General features: G+C 36.2%; 1 protein-coding gene across 1 annotated transcript in view; it reads left to right on the top strand.

The window, feature by feature from the left end:
* Nucleotides 1-19186, top strand: part of galnt4 (polypeptide N-acetylgalactosaminyltransferase 4) — a 21956-nt gene extending 2770 nt beyond the window's left edge. The window contains exons 2-11 of the mRNA XM_088328356.1: nt 3539-3930; nt 8347-8516; nt 8802-8991; nt 9056-9241; nt 10560-10677; nt 10752-10928; nt 13249-13380; nt 14471-14581; nt 16099-16251; nt 17596-19186. Coding sequence (XP_088184482.1) covers nt 3569-3930; nt 8347-8516; nt 8802-8991; nt 9056-9241; nt 10560-10677; nt 10752-10928; nt 13249-13380; nt 14471-14581; nt 16099-16251; nt 17596-17727 — 1731 coding nt within the window. The 5' untranslated portion in view covers nt 3539-3568 and the 3' untranslated portion in view covers nt 17728-19186. The remainder of the gene's footprint in view (nt 1-3538; nt 3931-8346; nt 8517-8801; nt 8992-9055; nt 9242-10559; nt 10678-10751; nt 10929-13248; nt 13381-14470; nt 14582-16098; nt 16252-17595) is intronic.
* The last annotated feature ends 1827 nt before the right edge of the window (nt 19187-21013 follow it).

Here is a 21013-nt window from a genome sequence, read left to right on the forward strand (position 1 = left end):
ACAGAACAAATTGTTTTACTCAAAAATGAATACTACTATACTATCAATATTGTACTATTAATACTACGTCAAAGTTAAATATTGTTCTCCATAATAAACTAAGGAAAATTTTGGTGCCAGGCTGAAACGTAATTCTTTTTAAATAAAATCGTTTTTTAAATAATTGATTTTAAAATACTACTTGTGTCATCCGAGTGTTCATTAATATTGATATAAAGTATAAATATAAAGATAAAATTGATCAAAATTATGATCAATAAAGTAAAGTTCAGGCTTTGACTCAATATGAAGATATAGACAAATATTTACTGCTGAGAAACTTAAAAAAATCTGAAAATGTCCTAACCAAAAGGGTACCTTAAAGTTATTTATGTGTTTATAAAAATAACAAGTGATTGAATTCTTGTCAATATATTGCACCTCCATTTTAGAGAATTTCTATGAACAATTTTCCAAATTTTTGTCTCGTACTTTACTATTTTACACGAATTTACTCATATTCTTACTTTTTTGTTTTTTTGTAGATTTTTGGAAATACTTTTAAATGTTGGAATGTATTATTATTCATGCTATATTTATGACATTTGCATTTCCAATGAAGCTGCTTAATATATATTCAAAATATTATTTTTCAAACTTTTTTCTTCCTTATTACTTTATTTAGTATTTTAATATATATATATTAAATCTTTTTCTATTTGCTTACTTCATGTAACATTTTTGTATAGTTTTTAGAGTTATTTGTTTATAAAATAATTAGGGATTCTTTAATTGGTAATAAATTGATTACTTTTATCTCACCTCCCTTTTAAAACATTTCTAACATTAAGTTTCCACTTTTTTCCCATTTTTCTTCCACAAATTATTTTCCTATTAACTACCATTTTGGTCTTTTTTGTTTCTTTGATTTTTTTAAAAAAACATTTTAAGTCAGGTCAAGTCAAGTCATGTTTACTTTTTAATGTTGGATTTGTTTTTCATTCATGCTGTGTTTATAAAATTTGCATTGCCAATGAAGCTGCCTTATATATATATATATATATATTAATAATATATTATATATTTATATTAATAATATATTATATATTTATATACTTAATATATATTTTTAAATGCTTTGAAAATTTATCCTGAGTGCAAAAAAGGAGATACAATTTGGCACGCTTTGACTAATTGCGGCATGCATTCCACATCAAAGAAGTTTTATTTTTGAAGATTATTTTTATTGAGCAGGAGCCCTTAAAAAGCAAACGCCAGCCAAACATTGTAATGCATGGAGAGTTAGCTGTAAAGTGGACCGAGGGTCAGTCCCTCAAAGGGCCTTTTTGTCCTGCGCTGTCTCTGCTTTGGAACTCGGGACGCCCCCTGATAGCCAAGAGGGGGGCCATCTTGCTGTTAGCTTTAGCTAAGCTCAAAAGGAAAATATTCATCCATCCATCCATCCATCCATTATCTGCACTGCTTAGCCTCAGTAGGGTCGCGGGGGCGCTGGAGCCCATCCCAGCTATCTTCAGGCAGTGGGCAGGGGACACCTGGATGGGTGGATGATTAGCCAATCCTCTCATCTCATCTCATTAGCTACACCGCTTATCCTCAGTAGGGTCGCGGGGGTGCTGGAGCCCATCCCAGCAATCATCGGGCAGTGGGCAGGGGACACCCTGAACTGGTTGCCAGACAATCCTACGATTTTTAAATATTTTAAATTTTGTTATGTCTTTTTTATTTTAACATTATTATTTAACAATATGTAATACAGGGGTGTCCCAACTACGGCCCACGGGCCGCAGTTGGCCCACGGGTTAGTGTTTATTGGCCCGCAGCAAATTCTGAAAATATAGTTGAATATGGCTCTCACATGGCGCTTGAGCTCAACTCTGTTGCACTTCTCAGTTTTAACACTAGATGGAGCCAGTAACGGAAAAGGTCCTTCTCCACCCATGCATTTGGGATCCCCTGAACTGGAAAACATTGGAATTGTGTTTTCTTTGCTAATTTAATTAACCTTCTTATCATTCATTTGAACTGTCATTGAAATTCAAAGTCTATTACTGTGTAACTTATTATGACACAAAATAGATTGATTGTTAATTCTAAACCCTATCAGTGCAGATAAACGTAAATTTTGCTACTAAAATAGGTTAACAACGAAATTAGAGTAGATGACCGGCTATCAAACTGAAAAATAAATAAAATAAAACCTCCATCCATCCATCCATCCATCCATTATCTGCACCGCTTATCTTCAGTAAGTTCGCGAGGGTGCTGGAGCCCATCCCAGTCGTCTTCGGGTAATGGGCAGGGGACACCAGTCGCAGGGCACACAGGGACAGACAGGTCACTCGCTCATTCACACCTAGGGACAATTTGGACCGGCCAATTGACCTGACATGCATGTTTTTGGAATGTGAGAGGAAGCCAAAGTGCCCGGAGGAAACCCACGCAACCCATGGGGAGAACATGCAAACTCCACACAGGAAGGTTCGATCTCATGACCTCAGAACTGTGCCGCACACGCACTAACCACTGCCCCGCCGTGCTGCCCGAGATTAAACATATTTAACAAAATAAATATTACCACTCCTCAAACCTTGAACAAGTCCAGTAGCTTTTCTTTCCTATGTCTAACAGCATAGGAGCTACACTCAGGTATTGCTGAGGTTTGTATTCGAGACTGTATCGCTATATACAAAAAATGTAATCAACATTTTTTTCTCCTCCTGGCCCTTTCAAAAAATGTTTAAGCCAATGCGGCCCGCGACCCAAAAAGTTTGCCCACCCCTGATGTATTATATAGGATTAAATATTATTCAATATTGTCTGAAAAGAAAATAACGCAACCGTCATTTGAAACAAAATAAAGGGATTTCCTTTGTTTTTGTTTTGTTTTTTAGTTACAGTTTAAAAACGCAAATTTAAATATTAATTTTATTTTTACAGTCAGTTATTCATGTTTATTCCTATATTTATTAAAGGTGTTTAATTTAATAATAATATTAATTATATTTCATTTGTATTATAAAATTGGCATCTGATTATTTAAAACAAACTTTAAAAAATTTAGATTTAAATTAGAGGGAAAAAACGGAACGAAAACCAACAAAAAAAAAAAACATGAATAAAGAACAAAAAGGAACAAACAGGAATTAAAAAAGGCAAACTCAGAAAAAAATAAAGAAGAAAAATGAAAAAATGTAAGAAAAAATCAGAAAAAAAACAAAAAAGAAAAAAAAACGGGAATTGAAATAGGGGAAAATGAAATAAAGGAAAACATGTAAAAAAAAAACAAATACAAGGAAAGAAAAATGAAAAAAAGGGAAAAAACAAAAAACACATTTTTATTGATATTTTAATTTTTAAATACAAACAGTTAAAAATATTTTTTTTGTGTGTCATAGATTTTGATTATTTTTAATGTTTTATTAAAATATTTTCTAAATGAGGATTTTTCTGCCATTAAAATTAACAGAAAGTTTCAACCCTTGTTGGCGTCCGTCAATACAAATTAGAAAAACTCCTTTTTTGTGTGTGTTCTCAACAGAACTTCCTGTCCCTGGAGTCAGCTGCCGCCATGAGGGGGCGCTGCTCGCACAAAGTGGGGGTGCTAGCCAAGGCCTTTTTCCTGTTGTGGCTGCTATGGCTTGCTTACATCCTGCTCGCCGTGTCCCCGCCCACTTCCTGGTCCTCGTCCAACAGGAGGGACGTGTCCAGGATTGAACGTGGCTCGCCGACATCTGATTGGTCAGCGCCCGTCTACGCCAAACCGCCTGCAGATGCTGCGGCTCTAGGCGAATGGGGGCGGGGCGTCAACCTGGACCTTAACTCCGAGGAAAAGGCCGCAGCGCAGGATAGTGTGGAGCGCTACGCTATCAACATCTTCATTAGCGACAAGATTTCCCTCCATAGGCACATCAAGGACAACAGGATGCCCGAGTAAGATCTCTATTTTATTTATCGATTTATACGTGTGTGCTTCTGTAGTGGAGTGGTGGGCACCTACGCCTGACACGTGAAAGGTCCCCGGTGCGAGACCAGGTAGGAACATATGTTGGCCTGGAGAGGGATGGGCCCTACCAGGCTGTACTTGCCCAAGACACACCACAGGAAATGGTGCTTCTACGACTCGTGTGGTTAAGGGATCCTACCAACCAACCATTTATACGTGCATAATGCACATTGTTTTTTACCTAAAAAGATCTCAAAATTTGGGAGCGCGTTATACACTAGATTTTACGGTAGCGTATATGTGTAATGATTGACAGGGTTCGTACAGGTGCTTGAAATCCATGAAAATGCTTTTTTTCAAGGTTTGAAAAGTGCTTGAATTTTAGGTGAAGTGGTTGTAAATGCTTGCCATGTTTTTTAGGTGAGTTGTTGGGCTAGGGTTAGGAGCTACGGCTTGGACTTCAGATTTTTTGGAGTTGCTGATGTTGTGCTAGTTCAGCTATTGACCCTAAAAAGTGATGACATTACAGATACTAAAGCTAATACCTAACCACTAAAGCTAAACATGTGCTCAGTTTTGGCTGACGACAGCTAAAAATGTAAGAAAAGTAATACTTAAAATAATAATTAAGTACAATTAAATAATAATTAAAAAAGTATTTCTTTGCAGTGTGTGGATTTCCAAATTTCCAACATTTTATATGTGCAACACTAGATGCCAATGGTAGTTGTTAATGCTAGTTGCTAATGCTAATTCAACTTGTGACAGAGTGTAATTTCAGCTGATTAAACCAAACTAATTGCTAATGCTGTGCTAGTCACATTTAGCAACCCTCAAAGCGTTCACAAAACCGAGAAAACTCAACATGATGCAAATGGTAGTTGTTCATATGAATAAAACTAAGATGATTTGGCCTGTGTAAGCAAAGCTAGTTGCTAATGTTGTGCTATTTGCATTTAGCGACCCTCAAAGCAAAGACGGTACAGATACTAAAGCTAAAAGCTAACCACTCAATATGTGCTCACTTCTGGTTGATGACATCCAAAAATGCAAGATAGATACTTAAAATAATTTAAAAAATATATTAATTTGCAGTTTGTTGATTTCTAATCTTCCAATATTTTAATTGATACATTGATACATGCCAATGCCAGTTTTTAATGCTAGTTGATAGTACTCATACGAATAGTGATTTGAGCTGCTTAATCAAAGCTATTTGCTATAGTTGTGCTAGCTAGAAAACCCCAAAGCGATGACAATACAGATATTAAATCTAATAGCTTACCGTTAAAGCTAAATATGTTCTCACTACTTGAAATTTTAAAAAATGCCATGTAATACTGTATGTGCATTAATGATCAATTTTCTTTTCTTTTTTAGTTGATAAAATTGATGACAAGCTGCCTTAGCAACACTAGCCACTATTTTTTTAGCCACCATCAGTAACTTTTATATATATATATATATATATATATATATATAATTGACTTCCAAGAAAAATAAGACATTTTGTATCATTAACTCAACAAAGATATGTTTTTAATTTAAATAGATTGAAGTACGATAGTGCAAACATCTACCAACCAAAAACAACACTTTCTTCATGGACAGTGAAAGAAAATACAAACCATTTTTTGGTGTATAATACAATAATGTCCCAGGATCATTTTAGGGGCCGAAGACAACCTTCTTGCGGGCCGCACTTTTGACTTTTGTATTTGTATTTGTATTTGACCACATTCACTTCCATTGTACATGAGCTTTTGACGTCTTTACCCTATCTTCGGCATGGCGTCACAATAAAAACAGGTCAAGTCTATTATATCTTTGTTAGAAGTCTTCGAGTCCAACCTGATTGACAGGAAGTTATTATCCAAGCTCTCTTGGCTTTATTTGTGTTGGCCCCGCCCAGCATGGTTTTATGCCCCCGCCTCCTTTACGACATGGCCCGATTGTGCAAATAACATAATCTGATCATGCCTTTTTTCCGAAACAAAACAGGATATAACAAAGCAAAGTGGCAACTCAATTCCATTAATATCTGATCCTTTTCCAAAATAAAAGAAGATGACACATTTTTCAATGGTTTTATTTTTGTTTTTAAACTAATATTAAAAATGTTAGTCATTTTGTTTTCCTAACGTCCATGTTTTTTGTTTCAACTTGTTTGATGGAAAGACTTGTTTTGTCAAAACATTAAAAAAAAAACAATGGAAATATGTTATTTTTTAAAATTTTGAAATTAATACTGCAAAAAGTCTATCTGCCATATTTCCCGGACTAAAGTGGGGCCTCGCTACTTCGCGCTTCAACGTACGCGGATTCAGAGCTTCGCGGGCCTAAAAAATAATAATAACAGAATAATACAGAAAAAAAAAAATAAGAATTTTAAAACATTTTTGAAGGGGCGTCGCTACTTCACAGATTTTCACTTTTTGCGGGTGGTTTTGGTCCCCATTAACCGCGATAACCGAGGTCACACTGTATTAGTCTCTCTGGTGTATAAGACGCAGCAGCCAAAAAGGCATAATTAAGAAGGAAAAACATATATAAGTTGCACTTGGGGTACTGTGTAAGTCGCATTTTTGGGGGAAATTTATTCAGTGAAAACCAACAACAAAAACATATATGTCAACTTCGAAGGTAATTTAAAATAAATATACGAGAACAACATGAATAATTGTACGGTGTACGAACGCTACATGGATGACATGCCTGTTATTTTTAGCAACAGCGTAAAATATAGTTATTTAAAATAACTCTCGCAATAAAAAACATACTTATCAGCTTCACTCCAAATCACTAAATCCAATGAAATTTATATCATCGGTGTCACTCTGCTTTCCCCTTCAAAAAATGTCCACCCACAACGGAGCAAGGTTGAAGTTATCAACCCTTGAGCCTCTTGTGGTTAATGAAATGAAATGATTTGCATTTATATAGCGCTTTTCAGGTTAAGACTTCCCAAAGTGCTTAACATTGTGCTTCACATTTCCCAATAGCGGCCGTGCAGCCATGTAGGGCACTAACCTGCTTATTGGGGGTATTAGGGGTTCAGTGTCTTACCCAAGGACACTTCGACATGTAACACGGAGGAGCTGGGATTCGAACTGCGATCTCTTGATCCCAAGACGAGCGCTCTACCTCCTGAGCCACCGGTTGAGTGTGAAAATAACGTGAAATTATATAAAGTACCAGCGCTAAAAAATATATACAATAATGTGTTACTAATATTACATATAAGTCTCACCGGATAATAAGTCGCACCCCCACCTAACTTTGAGAAAAACTACCGTATCTTTACGACCGTAAGGCTCACCTACAAGCCTTAATTTTTACAAAGCTGACCATAAGCCTTATAATACAGTGAGCCTTATATTTGGATCAATATTTAGTCACAAGGTCTCGCAGCAAAGGCAAGCAGCTGCCGACTAGATTTTCCCCTTTAGCCAAAGTAGTCCGCGATGTATGCTGGGATATATATATATATACCGGCGTTTCATTTCCTAACCAATGTGTCAATCATCATTTGAATCGGTCACTATTGGCTAAAGTTATTTGGAGGTAAAGGAGGCGGGTCCTTTTTCGCGTTTACGTATAGGCTAAAGCAGGGCGAAACAAAGCCTGCAATATGCCCAAAAAGATGTAAATCACACGTTTCGTTGCTCTAAGGCCTGGAGAAAACATTTTTTTACTACTGTAGTCTGTATTTGTAAACAGGAATGATGGGACACGTATTTGCTTCCTTCAAGCCGTTGGAATGTTAAGGGGTTAATAAGTTTGACTGAACTATCTGACTGTTTTGTTGACGTTCCCACTGTAGCGCTTCATAGTCCGGTGCGTCTTATGTATGAAAAATACAGGACAAAAAAACTATTTTCGGGGGTGCGCCTTATAACCCGGTGCGCCTTATCGTCGTGAAAATCCGTTACTCATAGTCCAGAAAATATGTTATGAGTTTTGTTTCATTACGCCCCCAAAATAAACCTGAAAAAGGCCAATTATTTTTAAATAATCGTTCCAGAAAAAAAAATGCTAAAAAAGGGTACGGTAATATATTTTTTTTCATGAAATAAAAAGAGATACTTTTGGGTGGTTATTTCTAATTATTCTTGTCAGAAATGGTTAAAACAAGTAACAAAACAGAAATGGAAACAATAGCTAGCGTATTTCTCATAATATGCAAAAAAAATAAGCTTTTTGTTTTTTTTTATTGGTGCACATAATGGGAAATCAGAAATTGAGTTGTTTTCCATTTTTGGCCTTTTTCTTTTCCTTGTTTTTTGTCTTCTTCCTTCCCGATTTGTTTGAGAAACCAATGATAATCTTATTTAAGTGAACCCATTGTAGCTTATTGAGGCTATCAGTGTTAATCTGACGCCAACTTTCTTGTCGGGCGTCAGGTGCCGCAGCAAGAAGTTCGACTACTCTGGTCTGCCGAGCACGTCAGTGGTGATCGCCTTTTATAACGAGGCCTGGTCCACGTTGCTGAGGACGGTCCACAGCGTCTTGGAGAGCACACCCGAAGTTTTGATTAAGGAGGTCATCCTTGTGGACGATTTCAGCGACAGAGGTAGGACAGAAATTAAAGTATTTAGGCACTATAGATTAGTGCTTGTGTGCTATTTTTGTCAATGTCGTGTGTGCATGAGTTTCCATGAGTTAAATGATACAGAAATGAACTCAATTGTTGTTTTGTTTTTTTGTTTTTTACAAATGCACAGTTGATAAACACTGCAATAGATTAAATCTTAGTGATAGGAAAATATATTAAGGGAACAAAAACCATAAAAAAAGAGATATGTCTTAAAAAGATGGCTTGCACTACATATTTTTTGGTTTGCCTTTTTATTTTTAGATTACTTGAAAACACAGCTAGCAGAATACCTGAGCAAGCTGGAGAGGGTGCGCCTGATTCGAACAGTGAAACGTGAAGGCCTTGTGCGTGCTCGCCTCATTGGCGCCACCTACTCCACGGGTGATGTTTTGATTTTTCTGGATTGCCACTGCGAATGCGTGCCCGGATGGATGGAGCCACTTTTGGAGAGGTGCTCATCTCTGGAAAAGTAAGCCACCCCTACAAAGCCTTGAACCATCCAATCCAATCGCCAGGATTAAGGAGAAACCCGAGAGTATCGTGTGCCCTGTCATCGATACCATCGACTGGAATACTTTCGAGTTCTACATGCAGCCCGAGGAGCCCATGATCGGTGGCTTTGATTGGCGGCTCACCTTCCAATGGCATGCCGTGCCTGCCCAGGAGCGCCAACGACGCCGATCGCGAATAGAACCAATCAGGTCACATTATTGAATTTATTTTATTTTTTATTCCTAACTTTATGATTAATTCGGGGTTTGTTCGGGTGTTTGAAAAATGCTTGAACTTTAATGTTGTTTTTCCAAGGTCTGAAAAGTGCAATGCAAATTTTGATGTTATTTTTTGTATTTGAATGATTTATAGTATAAAAAAATGTTTTTTAAATACATTAGGCATTAAACATTATTTTGAATGCATCTTTTCACATAGAAGATATTTTTCCCCATTTTATTTAGTTTACAAGTTCATTTTGCACTTGACTGTTTATTTTAACAATATTTTCAGTTAAAAGACATTTTAAGGCATTTGATAACTGATTAACCACAATTTCTTTGATTTTATTTTCCATTGTATTTGACTATGTAATCCATCAACTGCTTTTTTGCTCATTAAACACATTTCTCTTAATTTAAAAACATATATATTTTTACATATTATAAGAAATAATTCAGTAACTTGCTTTTTCATTTTTCTCATTGCTTTAGATTCTAAAGTTTAGAACAATACAAGTATTATTGTTATTTATTTTTATAAAATATATAAAACAAACGTCTGGAATAAGCTTTTTTTCTCAATAATTTTGAAAGAAAACAATTTTTTAAATTTTGTAATTATTTTAGGAAATGATTCAGTTAAAAGCTTTTTTATTTTTTCTATTTTATCAATTTGAGTAATTAATTTTGTATTTGACTATTTAATTCAACAACTCTTTCAGTTAAGGAATTTTATGCTCATTCAAATATTTTTCTTAACCGATTTTGTTTTTATTTTTATGTTATAAGAAATAATTCTGTAACTTGCTTTTTTATTTTACTCATTATTTTACAACAATACAAATATTATTTTTATCAATTTTTATGTATGGTAAAATAAAGTTTGATTTTTTTCCCCCCCCAATTATTTTAAAATAAAATGTTTCTTTTTTCTTTTCTTCTCATTTTCTTTTTACCCTTTTAACTTTTTTCCCTTTTATCCTTTTTTCACTTTTCTCCTTGGTAACCCTTTCCCCTCCTTTTTTACATGTTTTCTCTTTTTTCACCCTTTTCCCCTTTTAACTCTCTTTATCTTCTTCTCTTCTTCTCTTTTTCGTTTTTTGCTCTATTTTCTCATTTTTATCTCTTTTCCCATTTTAGAAGAATAGAAACGTTTATGTACTATTTTTATTATTTTACAGGAAACACAAGTTAGAAATAAGATACGCTATGCTTCTTTCCGTGTCCAAATAAGCTTTGAGGTAGATAATGCTATTGTTTAGCAGTTGTTTTTCACATGCTAACCGTCAGCATATGTCTGGTACAGGTCCCCAACAATGGCGGGCGGGTTGTTTGCGGTCAGCAAGGCTTACTTTTCGTACCTAGGCACCTATGACACGGGGATGGAGGTTTGGGGCGGGGAGAATCTGGAGCTCTCCTTTCGGGTCAGTATTGAGTCCCCCCGTGTGGCTTACGGCGGTATTGCATTAACACCGTTGCACTCCTGGCCTCCCAATAGGTGTGGCAGTGTGGGGGCAGCCTGGAGATCCATCCCTGCTCCCACGTAGGCCACGTTTTCCCCAAAAAGGCGCCGTACGCTCGGCCCAATTTTCTTCAGAACACTGTGAGAGCCGCCGAAGTCTGGATGGACCGATATAAGCAACATTTCTACAAAAGGAATCCCCCCGCCAAAAAGGTAAGCTAGCATAGGAAAGGGGTACACATCCTGGGGAGCCGCTCCTGCTAGCTACAGTGCTAGCAAATGCAACCAAACTTTCGCCAATTTCCAGCCAGTTACAAAATACGCATTTTCTACGATAACAAAGAAAAAGGCAGATTTTTGTATTGACAATGTTGACTGTTTCTTGGATATTTAAAGTGCATTACTGCCTTCTGCTGGACACGTGCAGTAATAGCAGGTTTGATATGCGGTTTCAACATTGAGATTGACAAAACTAAAAGCAGAGGGCCGGGCTGATTGATTGGTAAAATTGAAAGAAGCTGCTAATGCTAGTGGCAAATTTTGTGATTGTCTCCGCTTAGCGACCCCTAAAACAATGCTCGACAACACTATAGCTAAAAGCTAACTGCTAAATATTTGCTTATCTCAGCCTTAAGACAGCCTGAAATCAAAGAACAATAAACTTTAAATAAGATAAAAAAGATGTATTTGCATTACATTAACCTTTAACGTTCCGAAGGCCCGCCGGCGGGCTGTCAGACGGTTGTCACCAGTCACAAGATATGATGACCATTTCAAAACATATTCATCACAGAAACATAACGATCAGTCTGAAAAAGGTACCCCAAAACTGCCCGAGTAGTACACAGATGAAACTATTCTTCACAAACATGGTCTTGTTTCATTTATGACAGTCCAGTGAATCCAACCATGTAAAATATTTACTCCAAAACACACGATAATAGAATAGAATAGAATAAAATAGAATATGCCTTTATTGTCATTGTTACAACATGGGATATATTGTAACAACGAATACTGACAAATCAAAAAAAAAAAAAACGTCTAAAAGCATTTCTGCATCTTTTGACGTTGTAATCCTTCTGTTTCACCCCATAATTCCCTTTTAAAAGTAAAAAAAACTCATAAAATGATTTCTTGTATGGCCGTTAGCCTCCGGTGTTTCAATTGACACATCTCTTGACCAATTGCAAGCTTTTTTTCACGCTCCACAGCCTGCAACAGCCTACAAGTGCCTCCAATGAAAAAAACGGGCTTGACTTACTTCACAGATGTTTCGCTCCAAAAATCTTAAGCCAGTAGTGACCGACTCAAATGATGATTGACGCATTGGTTAGCCAATTAAATTCCCAATATAAAGATATGTATGTTTACAATGTGTATTCAAATCAGAGACAAAAATAAACGTGCAACTCAGGATCAATTTTTACACGTGATTATCACGCGCAAGTGTGCACAATCAGTGATGGCTTTATGGAAAGAGAAGTCAAACATTTACAACTCGTTCACAATGTCTAGAAAATAGGCCAGACGTTGCAGACATTTTAGAGCTGCAAACTAGTTGTCTACTAATGGCCACTTTTGGAAAAGCCTTGACATACCTTTAGAAAAATGTGTAAAATACAATGTTTAGTTTTCCAAAATGTTATCAAATTTGAAGCTTAATGCTGTTGTCCCAGCTGTTTTTAAGCTAAAATGCCTATGCTACACTCTTCCGCTGGAATGTGATTGCAAAAAAAAATTGTTAGGAATACAAAAGATTTGTGTGTTCCAACTTAGATTACTCAATGTTAGCACTTGCAATGATATTTCAGGTGGGGACAAAACCACTAAAAAGACCAAAACTGTCCATATTCTCTCAATAGTTGAATAAATACATTCAATTTACTTTGGGTACGTCTTTGATTGGGATTTTAGGCTAATTTTACTGGAATGTTAATTTCTTTAACGTTGTAATGTTTTGAGAAAAGCAAGATGCCAATGCTAGTTGCTAATGCTAATACAGATAGTTTTTTTTTCCTTTTCTATATTTTGTATCTCTTTTTTCCCCATTTTTTTCCTTTTTAACCTTTTTTATCCTTTTTGTTTTAATTTTCCTAATTTTTCCAATTTTCTCTTATTTTTCTACTTTCTCTTTTCTTTCTTCCTCTTTTTTTAGAAGGTTTAACGTTGTTTAGGAAGCACTCTCAAGCCAATATCGTCGCTCTTAAATGCTACAATTTTATTTTTATTTTTTTTTGCAAATTTGGTAATTCCCCTTATCCATTCTGAAATGTGATTTTCAATGTTTGTAAGCTCTGATAATGAGAGTCTAGCATTCATTCATTCAAAAGTTTCCTGGATTGTATGAGTCACAAAGGAGTGCCTTTTTTTTAACTTGTTTTAGTCGTTCCAATGTTATCACGTGGCCGACCATCACGTCCTGGTTCCATGAACACAAAAGTGAGGGCGAGGCCCCGTACATTGCCAAGGGTCCGGAGACCGCTCCGCACCTTAAGCTAACATTGTATGTTGCTGCAAATTTTTATTGCAGGAGAAATACGGCGACATTTCTGAGCGTCTGGTGCTCAGGGAACGCCTGCAGTGCAAGTCTTTCCAGTGGTACCTGAACAACATCTACCCAGATCTGCACGTGCCGCAAGATCGGGAAGGATGGCACGGAGCGGTAAGCATTCACTCAATATAAAAGAACAAACACATAATTCATATTTCTGCAATGCGTCACAACCCATTAAACAATTGTGGAGGTTCAGGTCAAACGAGACCTTCCTGTAAATGACTAAGTTCATTGTTGTGTGAGCAGGAATTCTACTGGGCAATATAGGTCAACTCAAGGCACCCTTAAGACCGCCCACTTCATTTAAATAAAGCTCCATGACACTTTCCATGCAGATACTTTTTGTTATTGCAGATTTATTTAGTTTTTTTTTCAATGTTTATTTTGAATTATTTTTTAAAATATCCATTCATAAAAAACAAAATTATATACATATGTGTTCATCCTGATTTAATTCTTCCTATTTTTATGTTATTCTATAATATCCATCTATTCGTTATTTTTAAAATTGTATTATTTAATTTGAATAATTTTATGACTATGTTTATTATTTTTATTTTTTATTTGATATTCATCATCCATCCATTATCTGCACCACTTATCCTTAGTAGGGTCGCGGGGGATATTCATCATATCTATTCTTTTATTATTTTTAACCAAAATTTTTAACCATATGTTGGTCATTTAATTATTTCAGTTTTTATTCTAATTAAATTCTACAATATACATTTATTATTTTTAAAACTAGATATTTATTTTGAATCATTTTTATTGTTCGGTTTAATATTTTTATTTTAATTACTTTTTATAATCTATTCATTTCTTTTTTTAGCTATATCATTTACATATATACTGTAAATCTCATTACATTTATTTATTTTTTAAATTTTTTATTAAAATCTATAATATCTATTTACTTATTATTTTTAAAACTAGATTATTTATTTTGAATCATTTTAGTGCTGTGCTTATTTTTTTTTTAATCATTTTTTATAATATCCGCTCATTTAATATTTTGAACTCATTTATTTACATATACCTGTAAGTTGATACTCTTAGATTCTTTCAAACTAAATTGTTTGCATGTTTCGTCTTCATTTACATGATTACATTTCTGTCAAATTTTGTAATTATTTTATAACCTGATTGTTGGAATGTATTTTGATCCTTTTCTATTCTTTTTTTTTTTTGTCGGAAGTTGCGCAACTTGGGAATGCCTTCGGAGTGTTTGGACTACAACGCCCCCGATCACAGTCCCACCGATGCCCGCCTCTCCCTCTTCAACTGCCACGGGCAGGGAGGAAACCAGGTGGGTGACTATTTTATAGATTTATTTTTGTCAAAGTGCTTGAATTTCAATGGTGTGTTTTCAAGCTTGAATTTTGGGTGAAGTGCTTGTCAAACTCATTTGATCTCAGGGGCCAGAATAGTAGGTTAAAGAGAGAGATAGAAAGAAAGGGACAAAAATGGAAAACAAAAAGGAGAAATAAAAAGAGAGAAAGACAGGACAAATGAGAGGGAAAGAGAAAAAAAGAGGGAGAAAAAGAGAATAGAGAGGGAGAATAAGAGCTAGGGAGAAAAAGAGAGAATAAAAAGAACTAACATAATAAGAGGAGAAAAGAGAGAGAAAGAAAGTAAAAGAACAAGAGAAGAGGGGAAACGATAGAAAAGGAAAGGTAGAATGAGTGAGAGAAAGAGAGATGGAAAGAGAGAAAAGGGGAAAGAGAAATATAGAAAATGGAGAGACAGAGAAAAACAAGAGGGACAAAGAAAGTGAAAGCAAGGGGAATAGTAGAACGATAGACAGAGATTAAAAAACAGAGAGAGGGAGACCAAATGAAAGAGAAAAGGGAGAGAGAATAAGAAAAAGAGAAGGGAGTCAAAGAGGTAGAACGAGAAGAGACAGGTAGATAAAGAGAGAGTGAGTAAAGAGAGAAGGAAAAAAGAGATAGCTAAAGAAACATAGATAAAGAGGGAGAGAAAAGAGACAACTACAGAGAGATTAGGATAAAAGGGAGTGACAGAGGGAGAGAAAGGAAAGCGAGAGTATAAAAAAGACCAATGGAAAGAGAAAAAAGGGAGAGATGGAGAAGAGAGACAGAGGGAGAGTAAAATAGTGAAACAAGATAGAGAAAAGGAGGAAAGAAATAAAGAAAAGTGAATAAAGCTCCAGTTGCATTGTGAGTAGCGCCTGGCTTTGGTGACATCCAGTGGTCATATTTAAAACTGCAGCTTATTTTTCTCGTTCACATCTCTCTCACTGTTGCTTTGCGGACCAGATAAAACCCTTGGTGGGCCGGGATGGGCCCCCAGGCTATACGTTTGCTAACACCTAAACTTGGCACGATGAAATGTGTATTGGTGCAAACTGAAAATGTAAGCTACGTATTACTACATATTTAAGTTTTTATAAGGTTTGACTTAAAAATATTTACACATGTACTGTTCAGATACACAAATATATTCACGATTTACTCAAGATCTAAAAATCATATCTTGATAAATGTGCACGCAAGATAAAAAAACAGTATAGTAATTGTATCTTCCCTATTTCATCATTTATTTCTGTTTTTCCTTTTTTTCCCATTCCATTGTTTTCTTTTTTATTTCTTTTTTCCTTTATATTCAAATGGGTGGGCAATAAAAAAAGACATATAGTCCTTTTTGGTCACTTTGAGTCTCCATACTTTGCATTCTTTTTAGCTCTCCTTTTAGGTTGCACTGAACAATACAGCGCATCTAATGTAGTAGTTAAATAATACACACTGTAAGACAGACCTAAGGTGTTTTTTTTAAATTATTGATTGATTTTTTTGTGCGTTGCAGTACTTTGAGTACACGTCTCGCATGGAGATCCGCTTCAACTCTGTGACTGAGCTTTGCGCCGAAGTGCCCACGGGCCAGACGGATATCGGCATGCGCCATTGCCCTGGCAACCACGAGGTGACGCCAAATGCCATGTTGTGGAACTTCAGAGTCGTAAGTGCCGCTCCCCTTCCTCACATAATAATAATAATAATAATTTCCTTGTATTGTCATTCTGTGTAACAATGTACACAGAACGAAATGTCGATTGCACCTGACCCGTTGTAGCGAGCCGATGCAGCCGCAGCCAACAGAGGGCGCCGCCGACCACTTTTTAAGTCTTAGGAATGACTCGGCCGGGGCGCGAACCACCGACCTCCCAGTCTCAAAGCGGGCGCCTTACCATCTAGGCTACTGAGCTATATATATATATATATATATATATATATATGATTTTATATACATATTTATATATAGTTGTATTATATCTGTAGCAGTATTTTGTACTATTTTGGAAGTAGTATTTTAGTAATATTGTATTTTTCTAATAGTCTTTTTGAAGTATTTCTGTAGTAGTATTTCAGTATTAGAGAACGCCCGTGGTAGTTTGTTGGAAGTATTTATGTAGCATTTTTGTCGGATTACTTTAGATGTATTTTTTCCGTAATAGTAGTTTCGTTCTATAGTATCTCTGCTAGTATTTCTGGAGTATCTCTGTTGTATTTTTGTAGTATTAATGTTCATTTTTTGAGTATCTCAGTACTATTATTTCTTAAGTTGTATTTCTGAAGTAGTATTTATGTATTTTAGTATTTCCTTAATAGTATTTTTTGAGTTTTTCTGTAGTACAATAGTACTGTGTTATAGTTTTACTATAGTAGTATTTTGTAGTATTGTCATAATATTATTTATGTAGTATTACTGTTGATGTACAGTATTTCTGCAGTATTTCTGGGGTATCTTTGTCATATTTTTGTATTATTTCATTAGTAGTATTCCTGTAGTACTATTTCTGTTGTAGTATTTCTGTATTACAGTAAAGCATGACTGTAAAAGTATTTTTACATATTTTGTACTATTTCCCAATAGTATACTATTTTGAAAGCAAAAAAAATATGCAAGGTCCCTGTTCAAGCACTAAATTTGATTTTTTGTTTTGTAGTAATTTTGTAGTAATTATGTAGTATTTTTTCGTTGTATTTTTGAATAGAGACACAAAGGGACAATGGGGACAAAGCTGGCACACAAAGAAAAACCCACTTTTTATTTTTTAATCGGCTGTATAGACCGGGTGGAAAGATTTGTTGGCCTGGAGAGGGATGGGCGCCACCAGACTGTAATTGCCCAAGACACACCACTGGAAATGGTGGCCCTACAACCCGTGTGGTTAAGAGATACCACTTTACTTACCATTATAAATATTGTCATATATTGACTGTTTTCGTACGGTCCGCTGACAGTAGTTTCTCCTTCCCTGCCTCATAGCTTCATTATTTACATTTTTGTCACCCTCCACAGGACAAAAGCATTTACCACTCCGAGTCGGACAAGTGCCTAACGGCGTACCGCGATCAGCAGGGCGGCGCCAAAGTCCAGATGAGACCGTGTGATCCCATTGATAACAACCAGCACTGGAAGTTTGAAGCCTAACTTTTTTGACAGGGTGCGTCAAGGTCATCTGGAATACTGACACTCCCATGAAGTGCCTGTCTGCTACATCACAACGACACTTTTAAAGCCATCAAGTGCAATTTGTTCCCTTTAAAACTTAGATGTCAAACATGCGTCCTCCGGGCCAGTTCAGGCCAACACACAAATTTAAGCCGGCCTCTGAGGCTAGGCTGAGAGAAGCTCTAGAGAAAAAAAAGTCAAAATATGAGCTGCAGTTTTAAGTAGCAACTGTATCTACTTTTTTTCTTTATCTTTCTTTCTTTTCTTTCTTTCTTTCTCTTTCTTTTTTTGTCACTCTCTCCCTTTCTTTTTTTTCCTATTTCTCTCTCTTTCTCATTCTGTCTTTTTCTCTTTTTCACTTTCTTGTTTTCTCTCTCCATTTCTCTTTCCCTCTCTTCTTTTTCTCACTTTCCCCTTTCCTCTCACTTTTCTCTTTCTCTATTTTCTTCTCACATTTTCTCCTCTTTTCATTTTCCTTTTTTATCTGTCATTGTCTCTCTTTCCCCCCCCCTTCTTTCTGTCTCTTTTTGCTTCTCTCTTTTTCCATTTCTCTCTTTCTCTCTGTAATATATTTATTTCTCTCTCTCCTTCTTTCTTTTGTCTTTCTTTTGCTGTCTTTCTCTGTTTCTCCATTTCTTCCTTTCTTTGTCTCTTCCTTTTTCTCTTCTCTCTCACTTTCTTTGTCTTCCTCTCTTTTTCTCTCTTTTTCTCCTCCTTTCTTTGTTGTGTTCTTTTTCTCTTTCTCTTCCTTACTTTCTTTCTTTTTTTATTATTTTCTCTTTATTTATTTATTTTTGATTTATTTTTCTTTAGTCTCCTAGTCTGGCCCCTGTGATTTTTTTTTCTACTATGTGGCCCATAGCTTAAATGAGTTTGACGCCTCTGCCTTAAAAGATCGTCCATAGCCAATCAGGTGCCTTGTTGTTGGAAGGTTAGCACAAAAGAGATGCGGCTTGACATTAAAGGGACAGTGTGTAGGATTTGACCACCAGATGTTGCAATGTTTTGTTGTGCAACCGAAAACCAAAAGCACAAGGATGACTCAAGGGACCAAAAAGCACCATTTTCCTTTTTCTTTTTTTCTTTTTGCAAGGTTTTTTGGAAAGTGTAGCAGCAAGATAGCTGATCATGATGTCAGATCCCTTTAGTAACGTCAAATGCAAATTATATATATATATATATATATATATATATATATATATATATATTTTTTTTTTTTTTTTTTTAAATGCACGTTTATATGTTAGTGTATTTTTGCTTATTTTTAGGGGCGCTAAATAATACACACTGTCCCTTTAAATTGGATGTTTTCATGTATGACTACTTGAACAAGGAATAACAAAAGGATTTATTTTGAAGGATAAAGATGACGTAAGCACTACTGAAACTACTGATTTACTTGATTACAACTGAATAAATAAAAAACTTAATGATTCAACTTGTTTTTTGTCTTTTTTATCTTGGAACCTACTCAGAAAATAATTTCTGTCTTTTTTTGGTAATAAAACAAATATGAGAAGTTATTTTCCTTATTTCCTTTTTCCAAATCTTTTGAGTATTTAATCAGTGTTCTTAACCTGATGATTCAATATGACACATGTACTGTAGCAAAATATGGGTGGTCAGGTTGCATGGACAGGTGCTGGAAGAGGTTGAAAGCTTTAGGTACTTGGGTTGTGTTGTGGCTGCAGTTGGTGGAATGGAGTGTGAGGTATTGCACAGAGTGAATCAAGGAAGCAAGGTTTTGGGTGCTCTGAGAAGAGTGATGAACAACAAGAGTATGAGTATGGATGTTAAGAGGGGACTGTATGAGAGTGTGATAGTGCCGTCTGTGTTGTATGGTGCAGAGACTTGGAGCCTGAATGCAGATTTAAGAAGGAAGTTGAATGTTTTTTAGATGAAGTGTTTGAGGACTATGTTAGGAGTGACAAGATTTGATAGACTGAGAAATGAAATTGTGAGAGACAGAAATGGAGTAGTCATGGAACTGAGCAAGCGTGTTGATAAGAGAGTACTCGGTTTGTTTGGACACATGGAGAGGATGGATGAGGAGCGAATGTTGAAGAGGATCTACAGAGCAGAAGTCAATCGAAGGAGACCAAGAGGAAGGCCGCGATTGACGTGGATGGATGGTGTTATGAGTGCACTGCAGGAAAGAGGTCTAAATATAATGGAAGCTAGAGCTCTTGTTGGTGATAGAAAGGAGTGGAGAGGTGTTGTGAAAGGATAGTGGGATTGTGGACGCGTTCTTAAGGATGGGCTGGGCAGGCCACCTGTATGATGCAGCAGGGGTAAACCAGTGAAAGCTGTCTGGCCCTGCTGTTGAATAAAAGAGTGTGTTGTGTCACCCTGACCTGAGTGACATGGCCACTTTCTGGTGTCCCGTTTCATCTGGAGGGACGAAAGCATGACCAACTTGGGTGCCGCGGTGCCTAACTTGTTTGGGTGTTTGGGCAATCGGGTTGGCCATGGTCCAAAAATATTTGTGTGGGTTTTTTTTTGGTTTATTTCCCTTTTATTTTCTTTGTTATTGTATGTGTGTGTCTTGCTGTCGGTCACCCCTCTTGAGGGATATGACCAAGGTAGATAGATAGATATAAATAAATATTTTTTACAAATAATCGATTAACCAATTAAATCAAACAGACGAGTTTATCCTTTTTCTAAACTCGTCTATCCTTTTTGGAGCACCACATCTGTTTTTAGATCATTATATAAGGAAAAACGGATTAAAAAAACATTTTTTGTTATTCTGAATGGTGGTTACACATGAATTTAAGTGAACTCTTTTTACCGTTTTTATAGTTCAATATACTTTAATCAAGACATACACACTCTCTGATTTAAAGAGCTTTCTTTTACTAATAATCTTCAGAAGAAACTTGTATAGAACACAAAACAAACCAAGAATAAGAAAATAAAACGAAGAAATATAGAAGTTGGACAGCACGGCGGCGCAGTGGTTAGCGCGTGTGCGGCATAGTTCTAAGGTCTTGGGAACCTCCTGTGTGGGTTCAAATCCAGCTACTGGACTTCCTGTGCGGAGTTTGTATGTTCTCCCCGTGCTTTCCTCCGGGCACTCCGGTTTCCTCCCACATTCCAAAGACATGCATTTCAGGTGGATTGGCCTGTCCAAATTTTCCCTAGTTGTGAATGAGTGAGCGAGTTGTCTGTCCCCGTGTGCCCTGCGATTGGCTGGCAACCAGTTCAGGGTGTCCCCTGCCCACTGCCTGATGATTGCTGGGATGGGCTCCAGCACCCCTGC

This window comes from Urocampus carinirostris, chromosome 2, assembly GCF_059441175.1.
Source record: "Urocampus carinirostris isolate Australia breed hairy pipefish chromosome 2, RoL_Ucar_1.0, whole genome shotgun sequence".
Lineage (NCBI taxonomy): Eukaryota > Metazoa > Chordata > Actinopteri > Syngnathiformes > Syngnathidae > Urocampus > Urocampus carinirostris.